The 21,290-nt window shown below is 58.7% G+C and overlaps 2 protein-coding genes across 4 annotated transcripts in view; one reads left to right on the top strand and one right to left on the bottom strand.

The window, feature by feature from the left end:
• The window catches only part of ABTB2 (ankyrin repeat and BTB domain containing 2), a 138,468-nt gene extending 129,937 nt beyond the window's left edge, over positions 1 to 8,531 (top strand). Inside the window, 8 exon segments of the mRNA XM_006098068.2 lie at positions 442 to 671; positions 1,881 to 2,059; positions 2,416 to 2,521; positions 2,709 to 2,811; positions 3,164 to 3,254; positions 5,246 to 5,314; positions 5,863 to 5,976; positions 7,032 to 8,531. Of these exon segments, the coding sequence (XP_006098130.1) occupies positions 442 to 671; positions 1,881 to 2,059; positions 2,416 to 2,521; positions 2,709 to 2,811; positions 3,164 to 3,254; positions 5,246 to 5,314; positions 5,863 to 5,976; positions 7,032 to 7,229 (1,090 nt within the window). The 3' untranslated portion in view covers positions 7,230 to 8,531.
• Positions 8,532 to 17,527: 8,996 nt separating this feature from the next.
• Positions 17,528 to 21,290, bottom strand: part of NAT10 (N-acetyltransferase 10) — a 28,662-nt gene continuing 24,899 nt past the window's right edge. For all 3 annotated transcript variants that reach the window (XM_014463744.2, XM_014463745.2, XM_023761808.1), the window contains exons 22-25: positions 19,451 to 19,547; positions 19,255 to 19,365; positions 18,253 to 18,425; positions 17,528 to 17,746 (exon numbers count right to left, since the gene is read on the bottom strand). In XM_014463744.2, coding sequence (XP_014319230.1) covers positions 17,555 to 17,746; positions 18,253 to 18,425; positions 19,255 to 19,365; positions 19,451 to 19,547 — 573 coding nt within the window. In that variant the 3' untranslated portion in view covers positions 17,528 to 17,554. The remainder of the gene's footprint in view (positions 17,747 to 18,252; positions 18,426 to 19,254; positions 19,366 to 19,450; positions 19,548 to 21,290) is intronic.

Genomic DNA, 21,290 nt, shown 5'->3' with positions numbered 1-21,290 from the left:
TAGTGGGAGGGAATCCGTATGAGCGCGGCTGTGCTGCGGACACTCCGTGGAAGGTGGACGCTGTCTCAGGCTGCTGTGGTCAGGCTCGGCACTGAGGCCGTCACTGGCCCAGGTGACCTCCTGGAGAGGGTGCTCGACGCCTTGTTCTGCAGACAAGCAGTCAGGGCTCAGAGAGGTGGAACAACGTGGTTGAGGTCACACAGCCAGGACAGCAGGCAGTACCAGGATGGCAGGAGGGAGGGGTCCCCGCAGCCTCCCTGCCTCACCGGTGGCTGGGACTGGGAGGTGCTGAGACCTCCCTCCCCGGCCCCGCCTCCCTGGGTGGGGAAGATCCTGAGCACTTTGTGCCCGCGGGTGTCCCAGAGCAGGCCCTCCAGGCCGCGGGGCACTCAGTGGACACGTCCGTGGCAGGACCTCAACCCCTTGGTGCCTGGCCCACAGGAACGTCCTGCGGAAGCTCCTGACGCAGCCACAGCAGGCCAAAGCGGACGTGCTGTCGCTGGAGGAGATCCTGGCCGAGGGCGTGGAGGAAAGCGATGCGTCCAGCCAGGGCAGCGGCGGCGAGGGGCCTGTGCGGCTGAGCCGGACCCGCACGAAGGCCCTGCAGGAGGCCATGTACTACAGCGCGGAGCACGGCTACGTGGATATCACCATGGAGCTGAGGGCACTGGGTGAGGCCCGGGGCGTGCGTGCACACACACGTTCTGCTCTTCAGCAGGCCTGCAGGCCAGGGCCCACGGGCAGCTGAGTGTGGGGCGGCGTGGCCTGCACAGGCCTGGTGTGGGCGGCCAGGACAGGAGAGGCCCTGGGCCCCAGGCAGTTTCCTCTGCAGGGACCCTCTTGGCTCGAGCCCTCGGCCCTCCACTGCCCTGGTCAGGCCCTGGGAGGTGCAGCACTGTGAGCGTCATAGGACCAGGTCAACATTTCTGGTCAACTAGACGCTCTCCGGCCCCTCATCAGTCTCCTTCATTCCCCGGTTTGCCAGGCTATGGCTGCTCCTCCGGGGACGCTGGTCACACAGACCTGGGCAGGTCGCAGCCGGCCACCTTGGCCATCGCTGATGATGCTCATCTCAGGTGACCCCCGTGCAGGAAGCACGGCCTGGTGCCGCTCACTGTGAGCACCCAGCACAAGACGGCGTGTTGTTCCTGTCACGGGGGCCACACACACACACACCCCACACACCTACCCACCCACCCAGTGCAGGACGGAGAGCAGGAGGCCACGCCGCCTTCTCCCGGCTACTCGGCCAGGGTTCGTCACTGTAAAATGGGGTGTATCACGCCCCCTGCAGTCAGTCAACCGAGGATGCTCATGCCACTTACAGCGGGTCCAGAAAAGCCATCAGACCCTTTCTGACGGTTCTCTCTCTGTAGTTACCGGGCACAGTGCTAGTTTTGTCAGGACCTTCACAAAGCAGTTTCACCTGCTGTGGCCCCACCAACATGCCTGATGGGATGCGAACTCACAGCCGTGCCCGTGTGATGGGGCAGGGTCACCTCAGGCTTCTAGGCAGGCGTGGGGCCCGTATGTCCTGCTTACAATGAATGCGTCCTCCCCCGGAACTCCGGGCCCACGGGCAGCGGGGCAGTGTGGCCCCCGGCTGAGCTGCAGACGTTCAGAGTCGGGCGCCCTGCATTTGGGCTGAGGACCTGGATTCCCTCTGACCCCTCAGGGCGGCCTGTCAGGGAGAACGGGCGCTTTCCTTCCACGGCTGCGCTGAGAGGGGTGCTCAGCTCACAGCGTGGGGCACGGGCCCAGGTGGGGTGCTCTCGCTCATCCCAAGGCAGCCTGCCAGAAAAGGGCTCAGTGTGGGGCGGGCTCGGGGTCTGTGCGGGAGTGCTCGCCGGGAATGACGCCGGCCCTTCTCCCCGGCCCAGGCGTCCCCTGGAAGCTGCACGTCTGGATCGAGTCCCTGAGGACCTCCTTCTCCCAGTCGCGGTACTCCGTGGTGCAGAGCCTCCTGCGGGACTTCGGCTCCCTCAAGGAGGAGGAGTACAACGAGGAGCTGGTCACCGAGGGCCTGCAGCTCATGTTCAACATCCTCAAGACCAGCAAGGTGAGTGTCGCCGGGCAGGTCCCACCCCAAGCTCAGGAGGCTGCGTTCCAGAGCCCGCAGCCCTGAGCCAGACCACAGGGCAGACAGACACGGGGACCCCCCCACGCACACAGGTGCACACCTGCCCACCGGCTTGCGCCGCCTGGCTGCAGAGGGCCGAGGCCACGAATTTGTCTGGGATGGAGCCTGGCCCGAAAAGCAATCGGGGAGAGCAGTGGCGAAGGAACAGGCATCGCCGTGCCAAGGCAGATCCAGAAGGAACAAAAGACAGCGTCTGCTCGAATCCTGGGCTTTTGAAATCAGCCTGACGTACTCTCCACGGCGGGCAGGCTAACGGGCTCTCTGCCTTCCCACAGAACGACTCCGTCATCCAGCAGCTGGCCGCCATCTTCACGCACTGCTACGGCAGCAGCCCCATCCCCAGCATCCCAGAGATCCGCAAGACCCTGCCGGCCCGACTAGGTGAGGCCCCTGCCTCACGGCCCTTCCTCCTCTCCCTCCCTCTCACCTTTGTTCTCCTTCCCCAGGTGCCAGGGCCTGGCCTGTTCCTCTGTTCTTCCCTCGAACCCCCCCCCCCCACCCCCCCGCCGCTTCGCACCTCGGAGGTGGGCTCCTCGGTCATTCCCTTCTTTCTTCCCTCCCGGCACAGATCCTCACTTTCTGAACAACAAGGAGATGTCGGATGTGACCTTCCTCGTGGAGGGCAAGCTGTTCTATGCACATAAAGTCCTGCTGGTGACGGCTTCCAACAGGTGGGTCCAGCCCCCGGGTGACCAACGTGCATCACAGAGCCCCCTCCGCCCACCCACGGGGCCATGGGGCCGAGAGCACCGAGGTCATCGTCTTTATTCGAAACAAATATTCTGGAACGAAAAATCAGTTTTCTGGCCACAGGTGTCATGGTCATTCCTGTGGGGACAGAGCAGGGCTGGGCCCAGCTGTCAGCCGGGAGATGTAAAGTGTCACTCGCTGAGGATTATTCCGGGAGCACGGCAGTAACTTTTAAGTCGCTCCCTCTCCCGGTGACCGGTCAGGTGATGGATGGTGCCGTCGCGCACAGTGACAGAGGAAGTCACGTCCGCCTGTCTCGTCCCCTTGCTCCAGGTTCAAGACGCTGATGACCAATAAATCAGAACAAGATGGCGACAGCAGCAAAACCATCGAGATCAGCGACATGAAGTACCACATCTTCCAGGTGGGTGGGTCTCGGTGCTGCACGCTTTGGGGGGCAGCCTTCCACCGCAGCCCGTGTCCTGCTGCATCAGTGGCCGGGCCGGAGCGTCCAGGCCACGGTAGCCGTTCCATGGTGGGGTGGTAGCTTCAGGGCCTGGGCACACTGACACATGTGAGAACACGTGTGCGAGCCCTCGGGCCTCAGCGAGCTCCCGCACCAGGGAGGTGGCCCAAGCGCCTGCTGGCAACGCAGAACCTGGGGCGGAACCCCGACCTCCGAGGTGGGTGGTGGTCACAGGGGTGGGGACTCACGGTGTCGGCTGCATCAGTCCCCCAAGCCGTGCTGGCCGAGCAGAAAAGGGCATGAGGAGTCCATCCTGTGGTGGAGATCAAGGGCAGGTCTTTTGATCTCTGCGCTATGGAGAACAGCAGAGGTTGCATAATGGAAGCTCCACAGCTGGCTGCCAGGCGAGGTCGGGAGGAGACAGGCTGGGCTGAGAGCTCCTTTCTGGAAAGTGGTGGCTGCAGGTCTCCAGACTGAGGTCCCGAAGCAACGAGTGTGGGGGTCCTGGCCCTGCACAGCACAGATCGTGACCTAAAGGGAGAGGCCCGTCTCCCAGAAGCCCCATCCAAAATGGTCGTCTCCCTCGTGCCCTCACTTGTCGTTCGGGTGCTGGGGAGACGGCAGGAAACAGGGCCCCTGGGCTCCAGGAGGCAGGGCGTGAAATAGTGGGACAGGTGGGGGTGGGTGAGCAGTGGATCCTGCGGGGGCCCTTCCCGGAGCACCCCGAAGACGTCCTCCCTGGGGAGTGCCGCCTGTGCAAGCTTCATCCACTTCTGCCTGCGGCCACCAGCCCCTCAGCAAGGCCCCGAGGGAGCAGCTCTGGTCTGGCTTCTAGGGACTTTGCATTCTAGTGCCTTCCAGGCACCACAGATGGCTGGGCCTTGCCACCACCAGCTCTCCACATGCAGCAGGCGGCTGCCTTCCAGGCCAGGAGCAGCTCCCAGCCCATGCCCCGGGGCCCCTCTTGCCGAGGGACTGCCCTGAGGCCGTCTTTTAGCAAAGAATCCTGGGAGCTCTCACCTGCCCACCTGGGCCTTTTGTTTTGCCCTGATAGTCAAGCCGTCTGGCTGGTGTCCAGATAGTGAGGGGCAGGCACTATGTGCCGTGGTAAGATCACCAGGGGAGCCCCACTCCTCAGTAGGGAGGGACTCGTGTCTCCTGGGCCTGCCCTGGGCTGACACGAGGCTGGCCAGGCCCCCTCCCTGCTCCTCGCCCCAGAGGCTGGGCTCCTTCCCTAGACCCAGTGGTGCCTCTCCCAGCCTGGGGCCCGTCCTGACAGAGCCCGACTGTGCCGCCGGAGCTGTTTACTCACACACTTGCCAGTTCCCGGCTGGAGCCGTTTCTTCAGCCAGCCAGGGACACTGTCCTCCTTCCAGCTGGGAACCGCCCCAGGCTGCAGCGTGAGGGGAGCTGCCACTCCGAACTGAACGGAGCTCCCCTCCTGGCCCCACCGCCTCAGGCCCGACTCCAGAGGCTCTGTGCTTTCTTTGCAAGGGAACAACTCCAGGAGGGAGCAGATCTGGCTCTACCTCCACGAGGAGTCCCAGCACAGACAGGGGAGCTGAGGCAGGCTTCTGCTACCCTCAGAGCCCCACCTCCCTCCGTCCCAGCCCCGCATTTAGAATTTAGGTAAAAGGAGGGGTGATCAGCATGGTACCTGGCGCACTGGAGGACTTTGGTGTGGGAGTCACGGGGCCTGAGTGACCTAAGCCACGCCAGCTTCCCTCCTCGGGCCTCAGTGTCCGGCTGTGACTAGACCTTCCCTCCTGGGCGCGAGGGGAACCCCTCCCAGACAGGAGTCAGGAGAGAAAGGTCTTGGGCTGACTTCTGAGGTTGCTCTCCAGCGAAGATGCACACTGGAGTCTCAGCTTGAGCAGGAGTTGAGGGGCCGGGTGAGGACATGGGCACTCGGGTCCACGTGGCGTTCACACAGCCTCTTCTCGCTGCAGATGATGATGCAGTACCTGTACCACGGAGGCACGGAATCCATGCACATCCCCACCGCCGACATCCTGGAGGTGAGGCTCTGGCCCGCTCGGTCGGGCACGGGACCCAGCGCCCACCCGCCAGATCTCAAGCCCACTTTCAGCCTTTGGAGAGACGAGGGGAGGAAGGTGGCCTCTGTGAGGCCCTTCGGAGAGGCTGGCCAGGAGGTCAAGGAGCCTGACCTCCTGGCCACACCTGGGGGTTAGGAAGGGACTCCCAGTGGGGGTGGTCGGCCCTGGAGGATTAGAAGATGGCTGGGCCTCCCCCTCACCTCCTCACGCTTAGAAAACGGGCCTGTTGCTACCGGGGTACAGGGCTACAAGGCCATGTAGACAAAGCGTGTAGCTCAGCGTTGCAGACTCCCAAGGTCAGAAATCCCAGCCAGCATCTGTCCATCCTGTGCCACCGGGTGTCCCAGCAAATACTCCGTTGGCTTAGAACAGACATAAACCAAGGCCCTGGGAGTGTCCTGCTGGTGTGGGCGGGCCCCGGAGGTTGGGCGGACACAGCACCTTGCTGTTCTGTGATGCCTGGGCCACAGGCCCGGCCCCACATGCCCAAGGTGCTCTGCCCCCCACAGCTGCTGTCGGCTGCCAGCCTGTTCCAGCTGGACGCCCTGCAGCGGCACTGCGAGATCCTGTGCTCCCAGACCCTCAGCGTGGAGAGCGCCGTCAACACCTACAAGTACGCCAAGGTGAGGACCTGCACGCCCTCCGCTCCACCCAGGCTAGGAAGCGCAGGCGCCCGAGGTCACTGCTGCCCGGTGGGGCCACATGCAGCGCGGAGACCAACATGGCTCCCGGGTGTGGGGCCTTGGTTTTCTCCTCAACCTGGTCTCTGTAATCTTCCCCCATCTCAGTAAACGGCATGACCACCTGCTCAGACTCAGGAGTTACATTTGATTTTTTTGAAGAAAAACTCCCACAGCTAGGCCCTCTCCCTCCACTGTTTCCACCATTACCTCTCCGACTGCTGTGCTGGCCTCCCCTCCGCACTTCCTGGCTCACCCACAGTCCACACGCCTCTGTCACTCCTCTCCTTAAACTCTGCCTCCAGACAAATAAAATCCTGCCCTCACCAAGCTCTACGAGGCCCCTGGGGCCCTGCCCACATCTCTTCCCATGCCGCCTGTCTCCCCTCAGCTGGTTCCTACTCCAGCGCTCTCGCTCTTGCGAGACCCACCCCTCCTCTGGGAGCTCCTTCCCGCGCTCCGCTCCTCAGCTCCGCTCCTCACGAGGCAGCTGCCACCCACCCGCTTCCTCCCAGCGCTGACTCTGTGGCGTTTCCTTGCTTGTTTGGCTCCTTGGCTTCTCCGAATCCCCCAGACTAGAGCATCAGCCCTAAGAGAGCATTGCAGGGATGTGACCTCGAACCTGGCACCCAGAGCGGTCCCTTGGTATCTGCCGAGTTAAAAGAGTTACTGAGCATCTACCTCGTGATCCCTCATGTCCACCCAGCAGTGGACAGTCCCTGGCCTTAGCAGGGAGCTTCCAATCCAATGGGGAGAAGGCCATTTAACACCATCCCCATGGGACACAGGCAGGAGACCAGAGACGTTCCCGGTGGTGCAGCTGGGATTGGAACCCAGTCAGTCCAACCTGAAGGAGGTGCTTAGGGAAGGAATTTGATAAAGCGGGGGGGGGGGGGGGTCACCTCAAGCTGCAGAGACAGGGCATGCCCTCCCCAGGCCTTGACCGGGGGGAGGGGCGTGCGAGGCTGTGGTCTCACCCCTTCTCCCTGTCCCCACAGATCCACAACGCCCCCGAACTGGCCCTGTTCTGTGAGGGCTTCTTCCTGAAGCACATGAAGGCCCTGCTGGAGCAGGACTCCTTCCGGCAGCTCATCTACGGCCGCAGCAGCAAGGTGCAGGGCCTGGACCCACTGCAGGACCTGCAGAGCACCCTGGCCGAGCGCGTGCACTCCGTCTACATCACCTCCCGGGTGTGAGGCGGGTGGGGTCCGCACACCCAGCCCCACCTGGGCTGGGAAAGGCTGGGAGCGAGTGCTCCTGGGCGTCTGGACACAGTGTAGCCAGAGCCTACGGACATAACAGGCCCCACTGGGCAGGGCTCATTCTAGGACCCCTTTCCTCAGACATGCTCTGGTGTCTGTCTGCCCTTGGGAAGTTAGATGTGCCCTGAGCCCACCTGTCGCTAGGCAGCTGCACCCTCAACCCCTCTGTCCCAGAGCTGTTTGCTCAACCAGTACGGGCAGAGGGCAGCTGTGGCCAGAAGGTGGAGAGCCACTGTGTACTCACCTTGTGCGCCCTTCTCCCCTAGCGGTGGTGGCTGATCCTGACTCACCTCTGCTCTAAACAGCAGACCCCGGACCTCAGTGAGCTCAGACTGGCTCCTGGGCCTCCTATGAATGTACAGAAGATACACTCTGTTTGGGCCCCAGGCCATCTCATTCCAAAGCCAATACTTTTCCTCAATATCCAATCTCTGAACTTCTCAAGGTCATGCCTTTGAAAGGCTGGCTATGGGCCGCCTGGGGGCCTGCACAGAGGGTCACTTTGAGTTCCGTTTTCTTTGGTTTCTGGGCCTCTTTTGGGGACCGCCAACCTGCTCAGTTAGCGGTAGAAGGCAGTTCCCCAGCTGATGCCCTCCGAGCTTTCCCACGGGGCCTGGTGGCCTCGGCTTCTGTTGTTGCTGCTGGGTTTAGGGCCTGACACCCCAGGCCTAGGGTCAGGCTGCCTCTGTGGGCTCAGGAGGCAGAGCCCTAAGGGTGCCCTCGGGCAGATCTCTCAAGTGAACCATCCTTTAATTCGGACTGGGAGCTGCAGGTGTTGGGGAGCCAAGGGACGGGGCACTGCAGGACCAGGGAGAGGGGAGGGCTGGGGGGAAAGGGCTTCCTCTCTCCTACCTGCCGATGCCTGCAGGCTCCGGGCTCTGCTGGGGCGGAGACGCAGCGTCAGGCCTGGACACTCGTCATATTTATGGACCAGACACTGGGGGGCGCTCTGGACAGCCTACTCGGGTGTAGCCTTCCTGAGCTGTCCGGCCGCACCTTAGAAACTATTTATTCACCAAAAGTCCTGGGCACTCAGGCGGCGGCGCCGCGGTCGCCTGGAAAGCCGCCGGGGCTTGCGATCCTGGGAAATATTTTCGACTAGCTGCTTGAGCTGGATGTACAAAGGAAGAGGCATATTTTATTGCTATAATATTGTATGATACTGTAACTGTACATTAATGTCACTATTGTAAATGTACTATGGTTTTATTAACAATAAACACCCGTGAACAATGACCTTGGCCTCATCGCTCCGGTAGAGCTGCTCAGAGTTCAGAAGTGGGAGAAGCCCACGTAGGAGCAGGACGAGAACCCAGAGCCGGTTCCCTGGTCACTCGGGTTCTTGTCTCTCAGGAAGAAAAAACCCACCAAAAGCTATGCGGTGGCCCCCCCACTCGCCTCACCCAGACCTGAGCCTGGGTCCTACCCTTGCCAACTCCACAGCATGGAACAAGTACAGTAAACCCTTGATTTTATGGACCTCAATTTAAAAGAGAAAATTTCTCATCCGTGTGTCTTGTGAAAATTAACATCCTGTTAATTTTAAAATGTTTTTAACCAAGATTTGCTTATAATTAAATTAACAGGGCTACTTTTTTGTTATTCACTGTTACTTTTAACAAATTTTAGCGAATAAGCCATATGTTGGAAGAAACACTAGTAATTTCACTGACACAAATATTACATATCTACAACTATAGTCTACATGTTTAAACCCAAGAGTCACCGCTTATAAACAATGTGCAGCAAATGCTTAGCACGTGACTACACCGCATCGCTTACAGTGACTGGGTCTGTCGTTGTGTGGCTGACTTTCTGCAGTTTGAACGTGACCCCCCCATGCACTAAGCCACGCCCCAGCCCGGTGCGTTTGTTTACTCGTGGCGAAAGCGCACATTGACTAGGCCTATTCAGTATAAATTTAAAATCAGTCATACATACAGAGAACTTTTCTGTGAAACTGAACTTTTCATACATGATTATAAATATACAAACGTGCCTATGTAGTAAAAACAGATAAACTAATTTGTCAATTTTTTAACATACGTGATCAGTAAACCTACTTTCTTATGTAACGGACTTTCGGCTTTAAGGGACACCCCCTCACCTGAATCAGTCCCTTACATCGAGGTTTTACTGTACTTCCTTTGCTAGGCCTTAGTTTTCTTCTTCTGTCAAATGAGGCAGCTGATAACATAAAATGGTTCCCATTTGTTAAGCACTTACGTGCCATTGACTGGACAGGTGTCTGCCTGGAGGGACCAGGGCCTGATGACAGGAGTAAGACACCTACCAGGGGTTTAGGGGTTTTTCTGATCTCCCCTGAGCCCAGACCCCCTCCCCTAGCCCCAGTGTGGGAGCTGTTGTTGGGGTCGTCCTAATAGTTACTTGTAAACTCCTGCATAGTCCAAACCTGTGGGCCCAGTGAGGTGGGGCAGGCCTTCTCCATCCTGGTCTGGCCGGATGTAGGCACCTGTCCCTCCAGAACCTGCTGAGCCACCTGGTAATGGAGAGAGACACTGAGCCGGTGACTCGGGCCCAAGGGTTTCCCGGACCCAGTTTGTTTTAGGTGCCAAGTCCAGGGTCCCTGCCTGTAGAGGAAAGCAAACTGCTCAGGTCACTGGGAATACTGACCGAGTGGCTGTGGGAATGGGGGGACAACATGAAGACCTCCTGGGGTCTATACCAGGAAAGGCCCCTTTCCCAGCTTTGCTGGGTTTGGCCCAGGTGGGGCAGCTAGAGGCCCAGCCTGGGTCCTGGCAGTGGTGGGGAGAGGGCCCTGCATGGACACATGGCGCCCTCTGGGGGACAGGGGGAGGAGGTGCGCTCACGACACCACCCTCTGGGCAGAGGCCCTGTGAGGGAGGTTGCCCCTGGCCCAGCCCTCCCCATCGGCAGGGGCTGCCCTTCAGGGGTCTGCGTCCACCCTCCCCACAAGTCCCCCCACCCTACAGGATGCCCTCAGGCGATTACCCGCCTAAGGCAAGACGGGGAGGCTGGTCCTGGATGGGGCTCAGCCATTTCCTTCTCTCTTTTGGACGGAAGGGCAGGTTAAAGCAAAGATGATATTACAAGGTGTAGGACCCCTTTGAGCCTTCATGTAGCAGGAACACACTCTTATGAGCATTTAAAACAATAATTAGGGGAAAATCAGACATCCTCCCAAAGGACTAGGAGGCTCTAATGGAAATGGAGGTGGTCACCTCACCTTCTCCTGAGGCCACTGCTCCGGAGCGTGGGGCCAGGTACCCTCCAGCAGCTCCAGGCCCTCAGCCCAGCAGGCTGGGGGAGGAAGTGGATTCTCCTCCGCAGGAGCTCTGGGAAACCAGAGGCTGAACGTCTGTTCTCTCTACGGAGGGATCCGTCCTACTGCAGCCATCCCACGGGCAATAAGCTCGCACTTCTGCTGCTGGAGCCTGGGCCTCCTCATCCAAGACAGGGGCCCCAGTCCAACCAGGGCCCCCAAGGCCAACACTGAGCCGGCCTTCCTCCACCTGGGCCCGCCCAGCTTTCCTGCTCCCAGGCCTCCCTTTCCTTTCAGTCTGAGCGTCCTCAGAGCCCCCTCAGGCACCAGAAAGCCCCAAGCCTCCCCTTTTCTGCCCCCCCCCCTCCACCCCCTGCAGAATCCACACATTGTAACTCTAACCAATTGTTTACAGAATGACCACACCCCCTCCTCTCTGGTCTGAGGGCCCGAGGGGATGCCAGCCCCACCCCCTCCTCCAGGCCTGAGGCTGGCCCAGGGCTGGCGGCGGCTGGCGCAATGGCCTCAGATAATGAGTCCACATTTTTCCAAGGTGACAGTCACTTACTTCCTCCCCTCCCCCAGCCTCACAGCCCCCTTTGTGTCCTCTCCTGGGCGCTGGGGACTGCGGGGCCAGATGAGCAGTGGAGACACTGAAGCAGGCAGCACCGGCCCCTCCAGCCCCTCCCGGCTCCACTCTCGGGAATGGAGACCACTGAGGAACCTCCTTTGTTGGGGCATCTTCAGCCCCTTCCCGTCCTGGTGACAGCATTCATTTCACAAGTGAGAGTTCCTGAGACGGCGAGCTTTGCAGATGTCACTGTCTGGGGGCCAGATGGCGAGGCCTGGGGAGGCGGGCGTGCTCTCAGGTTTGGAGGAGAACCCAAGATCACAGTCCTGAAGTGCAGAGACCTGTTTAGGAACATTCGCTTTGCAAATACAAGGCCCAGGACTGTGCACAGCAGGCGAAACGTCCGCTTGCTTTCTGTGTGCAAAAGGGAAGGCCATGTGAGAAGCCAAGCTGCTGGAGGACGTGCGGCCGGACGGTCTGACTGCGAATGCACGCTCCTCGCTCCCCAGGGGGCTCCTCTTCTAGCTCAGGTGGCGGGTGCAGGACAAAGCCGGTCCTATTCAGTCGCCAGCACTGGTGGTAACTGCAGCTCCCCTGCCGCTCTGGGCCACAGAACTCAGACGTGGCGAGCACTTGCTGTCTGCCAGGCACTGTTCTCGGCTCTTCCCTCACCACGGCCTGAGCGCGAGCTGTCATGGCCACTCCCGTTTCCAGATGTGGACGAGGCAGCAGGGAGAGGTCACAGAAAGGGTCAGGGCAGAGCCAGGGTCAAAGGCAGGCAGTCGGCTTCGGAGCGCCTCCCTGCACCTGGGCCAGCAGAGCAGCCCTGGGGACGTGGGCCGCGTGGCTCAGCCCATCTGGGATTCTGACTCTCCTTTCGGCTGGCCGCTCTCCCAAGGAGATCCTCCTTGAAAGGCAGGCTCAGGCACTGAGGAAAACAGATCAGAGCTCTTTTCATCTCTCCTCTCTCAGCAAACACAGGCTTCACGGGGGTCTTCAGGCAGGAAGCAGCAGAGCCAGGAGACAAAAGGCCCCTTCGCCACGGACACAGGCGCAGGGGACAGCGTGCTCTTCCCCTGTGGCCCTGAGTCTCCAGGCAGCGTGTCTAATCCTCTTGGATCCAGAGGCTCCCCTTCACTTCCCCGTCCGTGCGTTGGCCGTCGAGGACCCCGGTTGCGTGTCAGGGCTGAGGAAAGAATCTATTTTGACTCACAAAAGACCTAAATTTACAAAAAAGCAAGGAACATTAGTAACCAAAGCACATGCATTTTTTCAGGTAAAAATAAGAACAGAGAAGAAGTTGGAGATGGATGTGGCCAGGGAGCCACAAATTAGACACAGACCACAGCACCACTGAGCTGACTGCCTGGGCGACATGGATAAGGCCCAACCCTACAGAGGCCCTCGGGGCCATTTCAGTAGCAGTACCGGATTTGGGACCGGAAATTAGATACCGTCAAACGTACCAAAGTATGTGTGAAGCCACCACAGAATTTGTCCCCGACAGAGGGAAGGGACAAACCACCTGACAGGAGCTGGGGGGAAGAGGCACCGCCAGCTGGCCCCCAGGCACACACCACGTCCCTCAGTGACCCAGCGAGCGCGGCCGGGCCAGCCACCTGCCCCACAGGCTCCTGGGATGTCAGCCCGGGCCGCCCTGCCCAACCTCGGCCTCGATTCCAGCACCCCCAAAGCCTCCCGGCAGCCAAGACCCCCAGAACCAACAGGGCCAGACGCACCTTCCCCCTGCGTGGAGCCAGTGAGTACCCACAGGCGGCAGCTTTCTAGATGTTATTTATTAAAAATAGATCCTCTGTCCCTCTCAGCCTGGCTGGGGAAGCAGTCTTTCCCAACCTATTTCCCCAAATGGATGAAGCAGGAAGTTTGGGGACGCGAAAGCCATAGCCATCCTGAGTCAGGAGGTCGGGCACTGAGCGGCCGCTTGCAGGAGCCAGGAGTGAAGGTGGCAGCACCCCACCCCACGGCCACCGGCAGGCTCCCGCGGCCCAGGCCAGGGGCCGGGACAATCCATGACGAGGCCCGCGCTCCACCGGCAGCCTCCGGGCATCACCACCCAGCGCACTCAACACCTGAGGAGGGACAAGGGCCGGCGTGGCTCCCACACACGTGGGAAGGGAAAAAGCTGGACCCAACACAAAACATGAACTTATGGGAAAGGAAGGCCAGGCTGGGAGGAGGCAGACCCCGGCAGGGCCAGAGGGTGGCCCCTGGCGAGGTCCGAGCCGACCCACTCGGCAGCGAGTGCTTCCAGCCACGCCCACGCGTGCACCGAGTCCCAGGCCGGCTGCGGGGCTGACGGGCCCGCGCTGCCTTCCACGGGGCCGCGGCCCAGTCCAGCCAGAGTCGGTTCAGAGAGTCAGGGTGTCTCCTTGCGAGTCAGCTGCTGAGGCCCAAGCTTCTCGCCACTATTTCTTCCGTTTCAGTTTCATGTCCTTTTTGTGCTTCGTATCTCTGTTCTTCAACTTTTTGTGCTGTTTGGGTTCTTGTTTCGCTTCCAATTTCCTTTTCTTGTCACTGGGGGGAAAGAACAGCAGTAAAGGAGAAAGAATGAAAGGTGCACAGAGGGCTTTGCAGAGTCTGAAAAGGGGTCCCATCACCTGAAACAGCGTGAGACCCAGGCAGACACAGATGTCCCTGCAGGCCTGTCAGCACGCCCGGCAGCGTTAGGGCCCGGGGACAGCACAGCAACCCGGCCCCTTGCCCTCACTGGGCTCTTGTGGGTGAAGGGACAAATCCACATCTTCTTTTTTTTTTAATTTTAGGGAGAGAGACATCAATGTGAGAGAAACATTGATCAGTTGCCTCCTGTACGTGCCCTGACCAGGGATTGAACCCACAACCTAGGTATGTGCCCTGATTGGGAATCGAACCCACATTAGGTGTATGGATGACACTCCAACTAACTGAGCGCCCGGCCAGGGCAGAAATCCACGTCTTAGTATCAGAAGTCTGAGTCCTCTCAGAGTCCTGTACGCTCCCCTCTCCCAAGACCCCAAGAAAACTCGAAGGCATCGCCAGGGAGATTCCCTTCCACCAGTCACCACTCAGGATCACCCTGGAAACCAGACACGTTGTCCCAGGGACCCTAACACATAGTGTGAGACTCCAGGCAAACCCTACACCACTTCCTGAGGGGCCGCTATTATTTTATTTTCCTAAACGAGAAGAAAGCCCTGACTCGGATTACACATTTCGTGGCCAGCGGGTTCCTCGAGGACAGATCAGCCCGGGTCACTCCTCCCTGCCCCTCAGGCTCGGGCACAAGCACCTCCCTATGCGGGAGGGTGAACAGTGCCCTCCAGGGCCAGTAACATCACCTGAATGAAGTGGCCACTCAGGAGGGAAAAGGGAAGGAAAGCAAGGCCTCTAAGAATATATAGTGACAGAGGTCAGAGTTTTACCTCCAAAAGCACAAATCTGCACGGACTGAGAGCCCTCAAGCACGGAGCTGCCGCCCGGGCTCCTCATCGGCAGGGACAGCCCAGCCAACGGCAGGAGCGGCCACGCTCTGTAAGCGTGGACCAGCCTTCCCCGGGCCATGCACGCCCCTGGCTGTTGGTGCCAGTCAGGGCCTCACTCGAGGCCACAGCCATCGTGGGCCCTGCTGCATCTGCCACTCTGTCCAAACCGGAGGCCAGCACACGCTGCACAGGCTCTGCGCCACTCAGGGCACGTGGGAGTGAGCCCACACCGACCGGCTCCCTCGAGACCCGCGACGTGCGGAGACGCAGAGCGAGCATCTAACGCCTGGGACCCACAGCTCCCAGTCACGGGACTTCCTCCTTCCACGTTTCCAAATGAACTCTTCAGGGGACCAGCCGGTAGCTGGCAATGCACGAACTCACCCCACACCAACCCCAAACAGCGGTGGGAGCCTCATCTCTAGAGGCCCCGGGCAGGGAGGACACGTTCTCTCCCACGGAAACTCCAACGAAGGTGCCAGCCAGAAACCGTGGTCACCCACAAACATAACCCTCGCCGAGACGCCACGTGGAACAGAGGTTTCCCAAGAGTGGTCCCGGGACACCTAGGCTATGTTCATATAATGCTAATTCATTATGTGCCTTCTTCACTTCTATGCTCTCACAACTGTTCAGTTTTCCAGAGGCTACAAGACATATGATAGCACAAAAGACTGCAGGATCGCCAGGTAAATGCAAAGGTAAAATCATGCCACTTTAAAACCACCAAAAAATATGAGTCCAGTATTGGACCATTCATTCTAAATGAACAAATGTTTTAAAATTTCTCAGTAATTAAAATTTCTAATATCGGAAATATAAATAGCCCACAAGCCCTTTGGGATCCCTCAATAGCTTTTGCTATAAAGGGACTTTAAGACCCCAGACCTTGAGGCCCGCTGGCTGGGAGGAGAGCGCAGCAGGTATAGCCACGGGCTCCACGGTGGACAAGCCTGGCCCCGCGCTGGCCCTGCCCCTTACAGCTGTGAGCCTCCTGGGAAGTTACGATACACCTCCCGGCCTTGGTTACTTCATCGTCACAGCAGTGATGGTGACAAACATCCACCCGTGTTGTTCTGTGGGTGACGGACGCTGCACTAAGCCCACGGGCAGTGCTCAGTCCCTGGCAGCTCTGGGACTGTCCCCTCCGACTCCCCTGCCGTCCAGGGAACACGAGGGATGCTGAGGTCCAGGCCAGAAGATGGCGCTGCCTGGCCTGTAGCAGGTGCTACCAAAGCCGCCACCGCAGAGGGAAGAACCGTGATGTTTCTCACAGTTTGTTCCAACCTCTCTCCTAACGAAAGTTACTAGAGAAGCACAGAAGCCAGAAGGTGTCTGTCCAACGGGAGGCCCCACCTTTTCAGGCTGACGATCGAAGCATTCTGCCCAGCCTTGTTTAAGACCTCATTCCACTCTTCATCGTCCCCACGGATTATGTATCTAAAAAATAGAGAAAATATCAGAGCCGGCTCAAAAGGGGAATGCTTACAAGAAAACAGGACAGTGACAACATTCTCATCAGACACATCCTGCCCCAACGCCAGGCCGAGGAGGCCCGAGACCTGAGCCAGGCCCTCAGGACAGGCACTGCAGGGGGCAGAGGTCAGCGGCCCACCAGTGGGGCCACGACAGGACAGTCCTGCACCGGAGGCAGCACCCAACTCCTCCCTGACTCTGATTAACTACCCACCAAAGAAGCCTCCTGTCAGCCCACCACCTTCTTGCTCACTCCCACCTCCAAACGTGCCACCAACCCTGGGACTGTGCCTCTCCCGCCCCACCTCGCCCACCTCGCCCACCTCTGGGGGATCTAGCAGTCCTGGCAAGTCAAGGTTTTGATATTGCACAGCTGACGGCAGAGCGTGGAACCCTGCCCAGCGACCTCCTGGCCACCTCCTCATCTCCCGTGTCCAACAGCCACCATCAGCAATGACCCAGCAACTACAGGACTAAGGCCAGGGAGGCACAGCAAACAGTGGAGGAGGATTTTAGCTCTCAGTGCTTCTAAGGTGACCCCGTGAAACACAGCTTCCAGGGCTCCGGGGCCCAGGTGAGGAACAGGAGACCTGCAGCAGGTTCTCCAGGCCCAGGAGCCAAAGCGCAGCCTTCGCTGACCCCAGGCAGCAGAGGGCCTTACTGAGAGAGGTCCATGTCCTTCAGCTTCCCCACTTCTTTCTTGTGTTTCTCCTGGAATTCCTTTGCCGCTTCATCCTGCGGGCAAGGTCCAGAGACAGAGCAGGTCAGTTAAGCAGGGGACCAATCGCAGAATATCACCCCTATGAGCAGACACCTCCTACTCCCACGCAGGAGGCAGCCCTTACTAAATGTACATGAACGCACAGGGTGCATCTGAAAAGCCTACCAGGGCCAACGGCTCACAGCAGCAGCTGGCCTGCGTGCACACACACATCCTTCAGTGGGAGGCAGAGCAGGCCCCTGTGTGCTCAGCACATCCAGGGCAGGGACACGCGGGGAGGGAAGGTTGCCCACACCCAAGATCAACACCACCGGGCACGGTCAGCGCCGCGGGCTCCCGCTAAAGGGGACGGGGCTCCCCCTCGGCGCTTGCAAGGCCTTCGGCAGCGGCATACCAGGTCATCACTCAGGGTCTTCATCGTGGGCTCCATGACCACGTCCTTCACGGCCACCATCTGATCCCCAGTAGGGGGTGTGCAGGAGGCAGCCGATCAATGATTCTCTCTCATCATTGATGTTTCCATCTCTCTCTCCCTCTCCCTTCCTCTCTGAAGCCAATAAAAATATGTATTTAAAAAAAAACACACAACAAAAAACACAGACTGCAGATCCCCAGCTCCCAGCAGTGGTCCCCCTGGAGAGAGCACAGCAGATAGGGCTGCAGCCCCATTACTCCAGGGTGCGTGCGTGTGTGTGTGTGTGTGTGTGAGCGCATGCGCCTGTGAGAGACGATCTGTAGCGTGTATGGCCAAATGTTAAGATCTAGTCATCTTGGGGCAGGGAGCAGGTTGTCACAATATTCCAAATGGACCACAACCCCGCCCTTGGCCAAGGGTACCTTCACGACTTTGCGGATGATCCGGTTGAAAAGCCCCATCAGCTGGCCGGCGGGCAGCTCGATCTCCTTTTCCAGCTGGTCCACGGACTTGTGCTGCAGGCCGACCCCCAGGAGGAGAGCCTGGAGGGTGGAAAGTCCTGAAGTGGCCACGGGGCAGGCCCTGCCCATCCAAGCACTGAGACAGGGCTGCTCTCTCTTGACCACAGTGATCAACCGCCACGGTGATTCTGGAATCTTCTTTCATCCCGTTACTGGAACTACTGAGAAGTGCTCCCTCTTCCTAAAATCCCCAAACTGACTTATCCTGAAAACAGCAGCTTCACAGCTACGCTGAGAGGTATGGGTGCTCACAGGCCTCTGCTGAAGTAGAGAGCGAGCCAAGGCAACAGGGCACAAGGATGTGGGCTCGAATGCAGCTCCTCCTTGCTAACTGCATGGCCGGGCTCAGGACTCAACCTCAGAGCCCCAGTGTCCCCGCCTGCACCACAGGGAGATGAGACCACCTCCCTCCCACCCCCTATCAGAACCTCGAGGAGTTAAATGCACAAAGTTACGTCAAAACATTCGACCGGACATCCCACACGTAAACTGCGCCAGACCCAGCACACGGGCAGTAGGTAACCTACCGACTGGGCAGCGGACAGGGCCAGGTCCCCCAGCTGGTTCAGGAAATACATCCGGGAGATGGCGGGGATCATGTCCATGATGAGGTGATAGTCAACCATGTTCCGTGAGTACATCTCCAGCCTCTTCAGGTCATAGGGCAGAAAGAGCGCCTCCAGCTCCTCCCGGCGCAGGGCTGCAGGGGGGAGAGCCAGGCGGGTCAGGGCCGTCCCAGGCACCCTAACGCTGCTCCTCCGCCGGCCTTCAGCCAGAGCAGGTCGGGAGACCAGCCTCCGGGGAGTGCCTGCCCCCCATGTAAGATGCCGACCGCCCCAGGCAGCCCGACCCTTCCCTGGGCCACGCAGGGAGGGGACCACTGGCGTGGGCCTTTATGCGGAGCTCCACGCCAACACAGCAGGTCCAGGGAAGCTCGGGGACCAGGGTGAGAGGATCTAACATCCTGTCCCACTTGTCACTTCCCAGGACCTGCCTCACAGAAAGTGTCCAGCTCGAGGAGCAGGTTTGTCAAAATAGAATTGGCAAAACAACGTGCACACATAGTTAGCAACAGGAAAAAAAAAAAAAGCCCATAGCTGTTAATGTGAGTCTTCCTATTTCCTGGTATTTTAAATATTCCAACAGAATTCGTCATCCCCAGCACACGTCCCTGTGCTGACCACAGAAGGCTGGCAGCACGTCCTTTCACAGCTCCACACCTGAGGACACAGCCTTGGCACCGAGCGAGTTACCTGGTGCACAGGATTTAAGTCGGGTTCCAGGACTCACTAGCTGAATAGCCTTATTTGACATCCCTGGAGTCAGATCTCACCCCCAAGTCCTGTTACGTAGACAGCTACCGTGGGTGACGGTGCCCAAGGCAGAGGAGGGCTGCTGAGCGGGAGGGGCAGCAGATGCAGGCCTAGAGCCGGTCCCTCCGTTCCCAGGCCCTCCCTCTTCTGGGACCAGCACATCCACCTCCTTCCACACAACCCACGACCAGCCCTGCGCCGTCCTGCCCAGCTCACCTGGCGGCGAGGGCTTCCCGATGTTCCTGTTCTGAATGATGTTCAGAGCCAGGGGAGGAGCGAAGGTGCTGAACTGGTAGGACAGCAGAGCTAGGAAGCGCCTGCGGAAATCTGTGGGGTGCAGCCACAGTCAGAGGCCCGGAAGCCCCCCCTTCACCCCGCATCAGCCCGTCGTCTCCCTTCCACTCAGACGCACCTTTCCAAAAGGCCGCCAGCCAGGCCCCCTGCTCAGCCTCGCTCTCCTCAGCCAGCGTCTTCAGCATGACGCACGAGTGTTCTCCCGTCAGGTCATTCTGGAAAATACAGATTCCTAACTGGCACCAAGAACCCCCTCTGAACAGCTGTCGCTGTTAACGGGTAAGAACTCGGAGGGAAAGCATGGTGCTCAAACGGCCTTTCCCTCTTCCCATTCTCACGGGCATCATTTCCCACACTTCCCAGCAGACGCCATGGCAACGGAGCAGAGCTGCCCTGGACCACGGAAGTGAGCCACTTGCTCACATCAGGTAGATGATGAACGCAGAGTTATCACAGCTTAAACTCCACATGACCCAGTCAACATGTTTCGGTGCCTTACAGCAAAAACTTTACGTGTGAAACCCTGAGTTTCCAAGCTGGCAACCAGTTTGCAAAAGGAGGCCTTTTTAGGTGCTAAAACGGTGACCACAGGTTTTCCCTTTTTACTACAGAACAACAAAGCCCAGACCATAAAAATACCTAACAGATCTCAACATCCGTGTAACAAAATCCAGCATCCAGTCACAAATGGCAGCACACAGCACAAGACCATGCTGAGGCTGCACTGAGCTCAATGATCCGTGTTCCTTATAGTCGACTCCAAGTGTTATCCCAGCCTCAACCTCTCAAAGGGGCACCACCCTGGCACACTGGCTTTGCACCCTCCAAAATCAGGCCTCCAGCACCCGTTCCTCTTTGCCAATGACCTCTTCTCTCTGAGAACACTGAAGCAATCAGAAAAGAACTTCCTCCTTCCCACCCAAGTCAACCAGCAGCCAGTCCTTCCACACCCACACGCCCTGCCTTCCCCCTTGGGAAGGATGAGGTGGCCACCTCTCCTCCTCCCTCCCGGTCCTACCCCCTCACCTCCTCAAGGCCTGTATTCCTGCAACCAGACTCTCCCTGTCCATTATCATTACTTGCGTGGTTTCTGCAGGATCACCCCCTGCAGCACACCGACATGTTCCAGAAGCTCCCATCTGATAGGCCCGCCTACCTGTCTCCTCCAGCTGCCCTGTTTCTCTGCTCCCTTTTGCTGTGCGTGTGACGCATCTGCTCAGTCTGCTCCCTCACCGCCCATTCTCTCCAATCGCGAGGGTCCCTCACTCCAGTGAAGCTGCTCTCAGTGGGATCACTGATGCTGGGAGGTCCAACGGCCAATTGCTTTTCATCTTAACTGTTCTCTGAATAGCAAATGACTCCCCTTCTTGAAGCACTGGTTAACCTCGGCCTGTGACACCAAACCCCGACTTTCTCCCCGGCTGCTCCTCATTCCTCTAAACCAGTGGTTCTCAACCTTCTGGCCCTTTAAATACAGTTCCTCACGTTGTGACCCAACCATAAAATTATTTTCGTTGCTACTTCATAACTGTAATGTTGCTACTGTTATGAATCGTAATGTAAATATCTGATATGCAGGATGGTCTTAGGCGAACCCTGTGAAAGGGTCGTTCGAATGCCAAAGGGGTCGCGACCCACAGGTTGAGAACCGCCGCCCTAAACACTGAGGACTCCAAGCACTCACCCTCTTGTCTCCACCTTCAGTCCCTACCTTCATAGCTGTCATTCCTTATTCACTCACTGAACAGAAGCACCAACAGCCCTCCATATCCGCGGGCTCCTCACCTTCAGATTCAATCAACCACCCATCAAAAACACTCAGAAAAAAAGTTACACTGTCAGGGCCCTGGCTGGGTAGTGAGTCACACACTCTCCCCTTCCATAATAACCTCTATGCTCTGTCATGAACTCTTCCCTAAAACTACTTTTCTCTTTTTAAAGAAATCCAGGGAGGCCCG

The sequence above is a fragment of the Myotis lucifugus genome, unplaced genomic scaffold (genome assembly GCF_000147115.1).
Source record: "Myotis lucifugus unplaced genomic scaffold, Myoluc2.0 scaffold_218, whole genome shotgun sequence".
NCBI lineage: Eukaryota > Metazoa > Chordata > Mammalia > Chiroptera > Vespertilionidae > Myotis > Myotis lucifugus.
The sequence above is the reverse complement of the archived record's forward strand: the minus strand, read 5'-3'. Positions and strand labels throughout refer to the sequence as shown.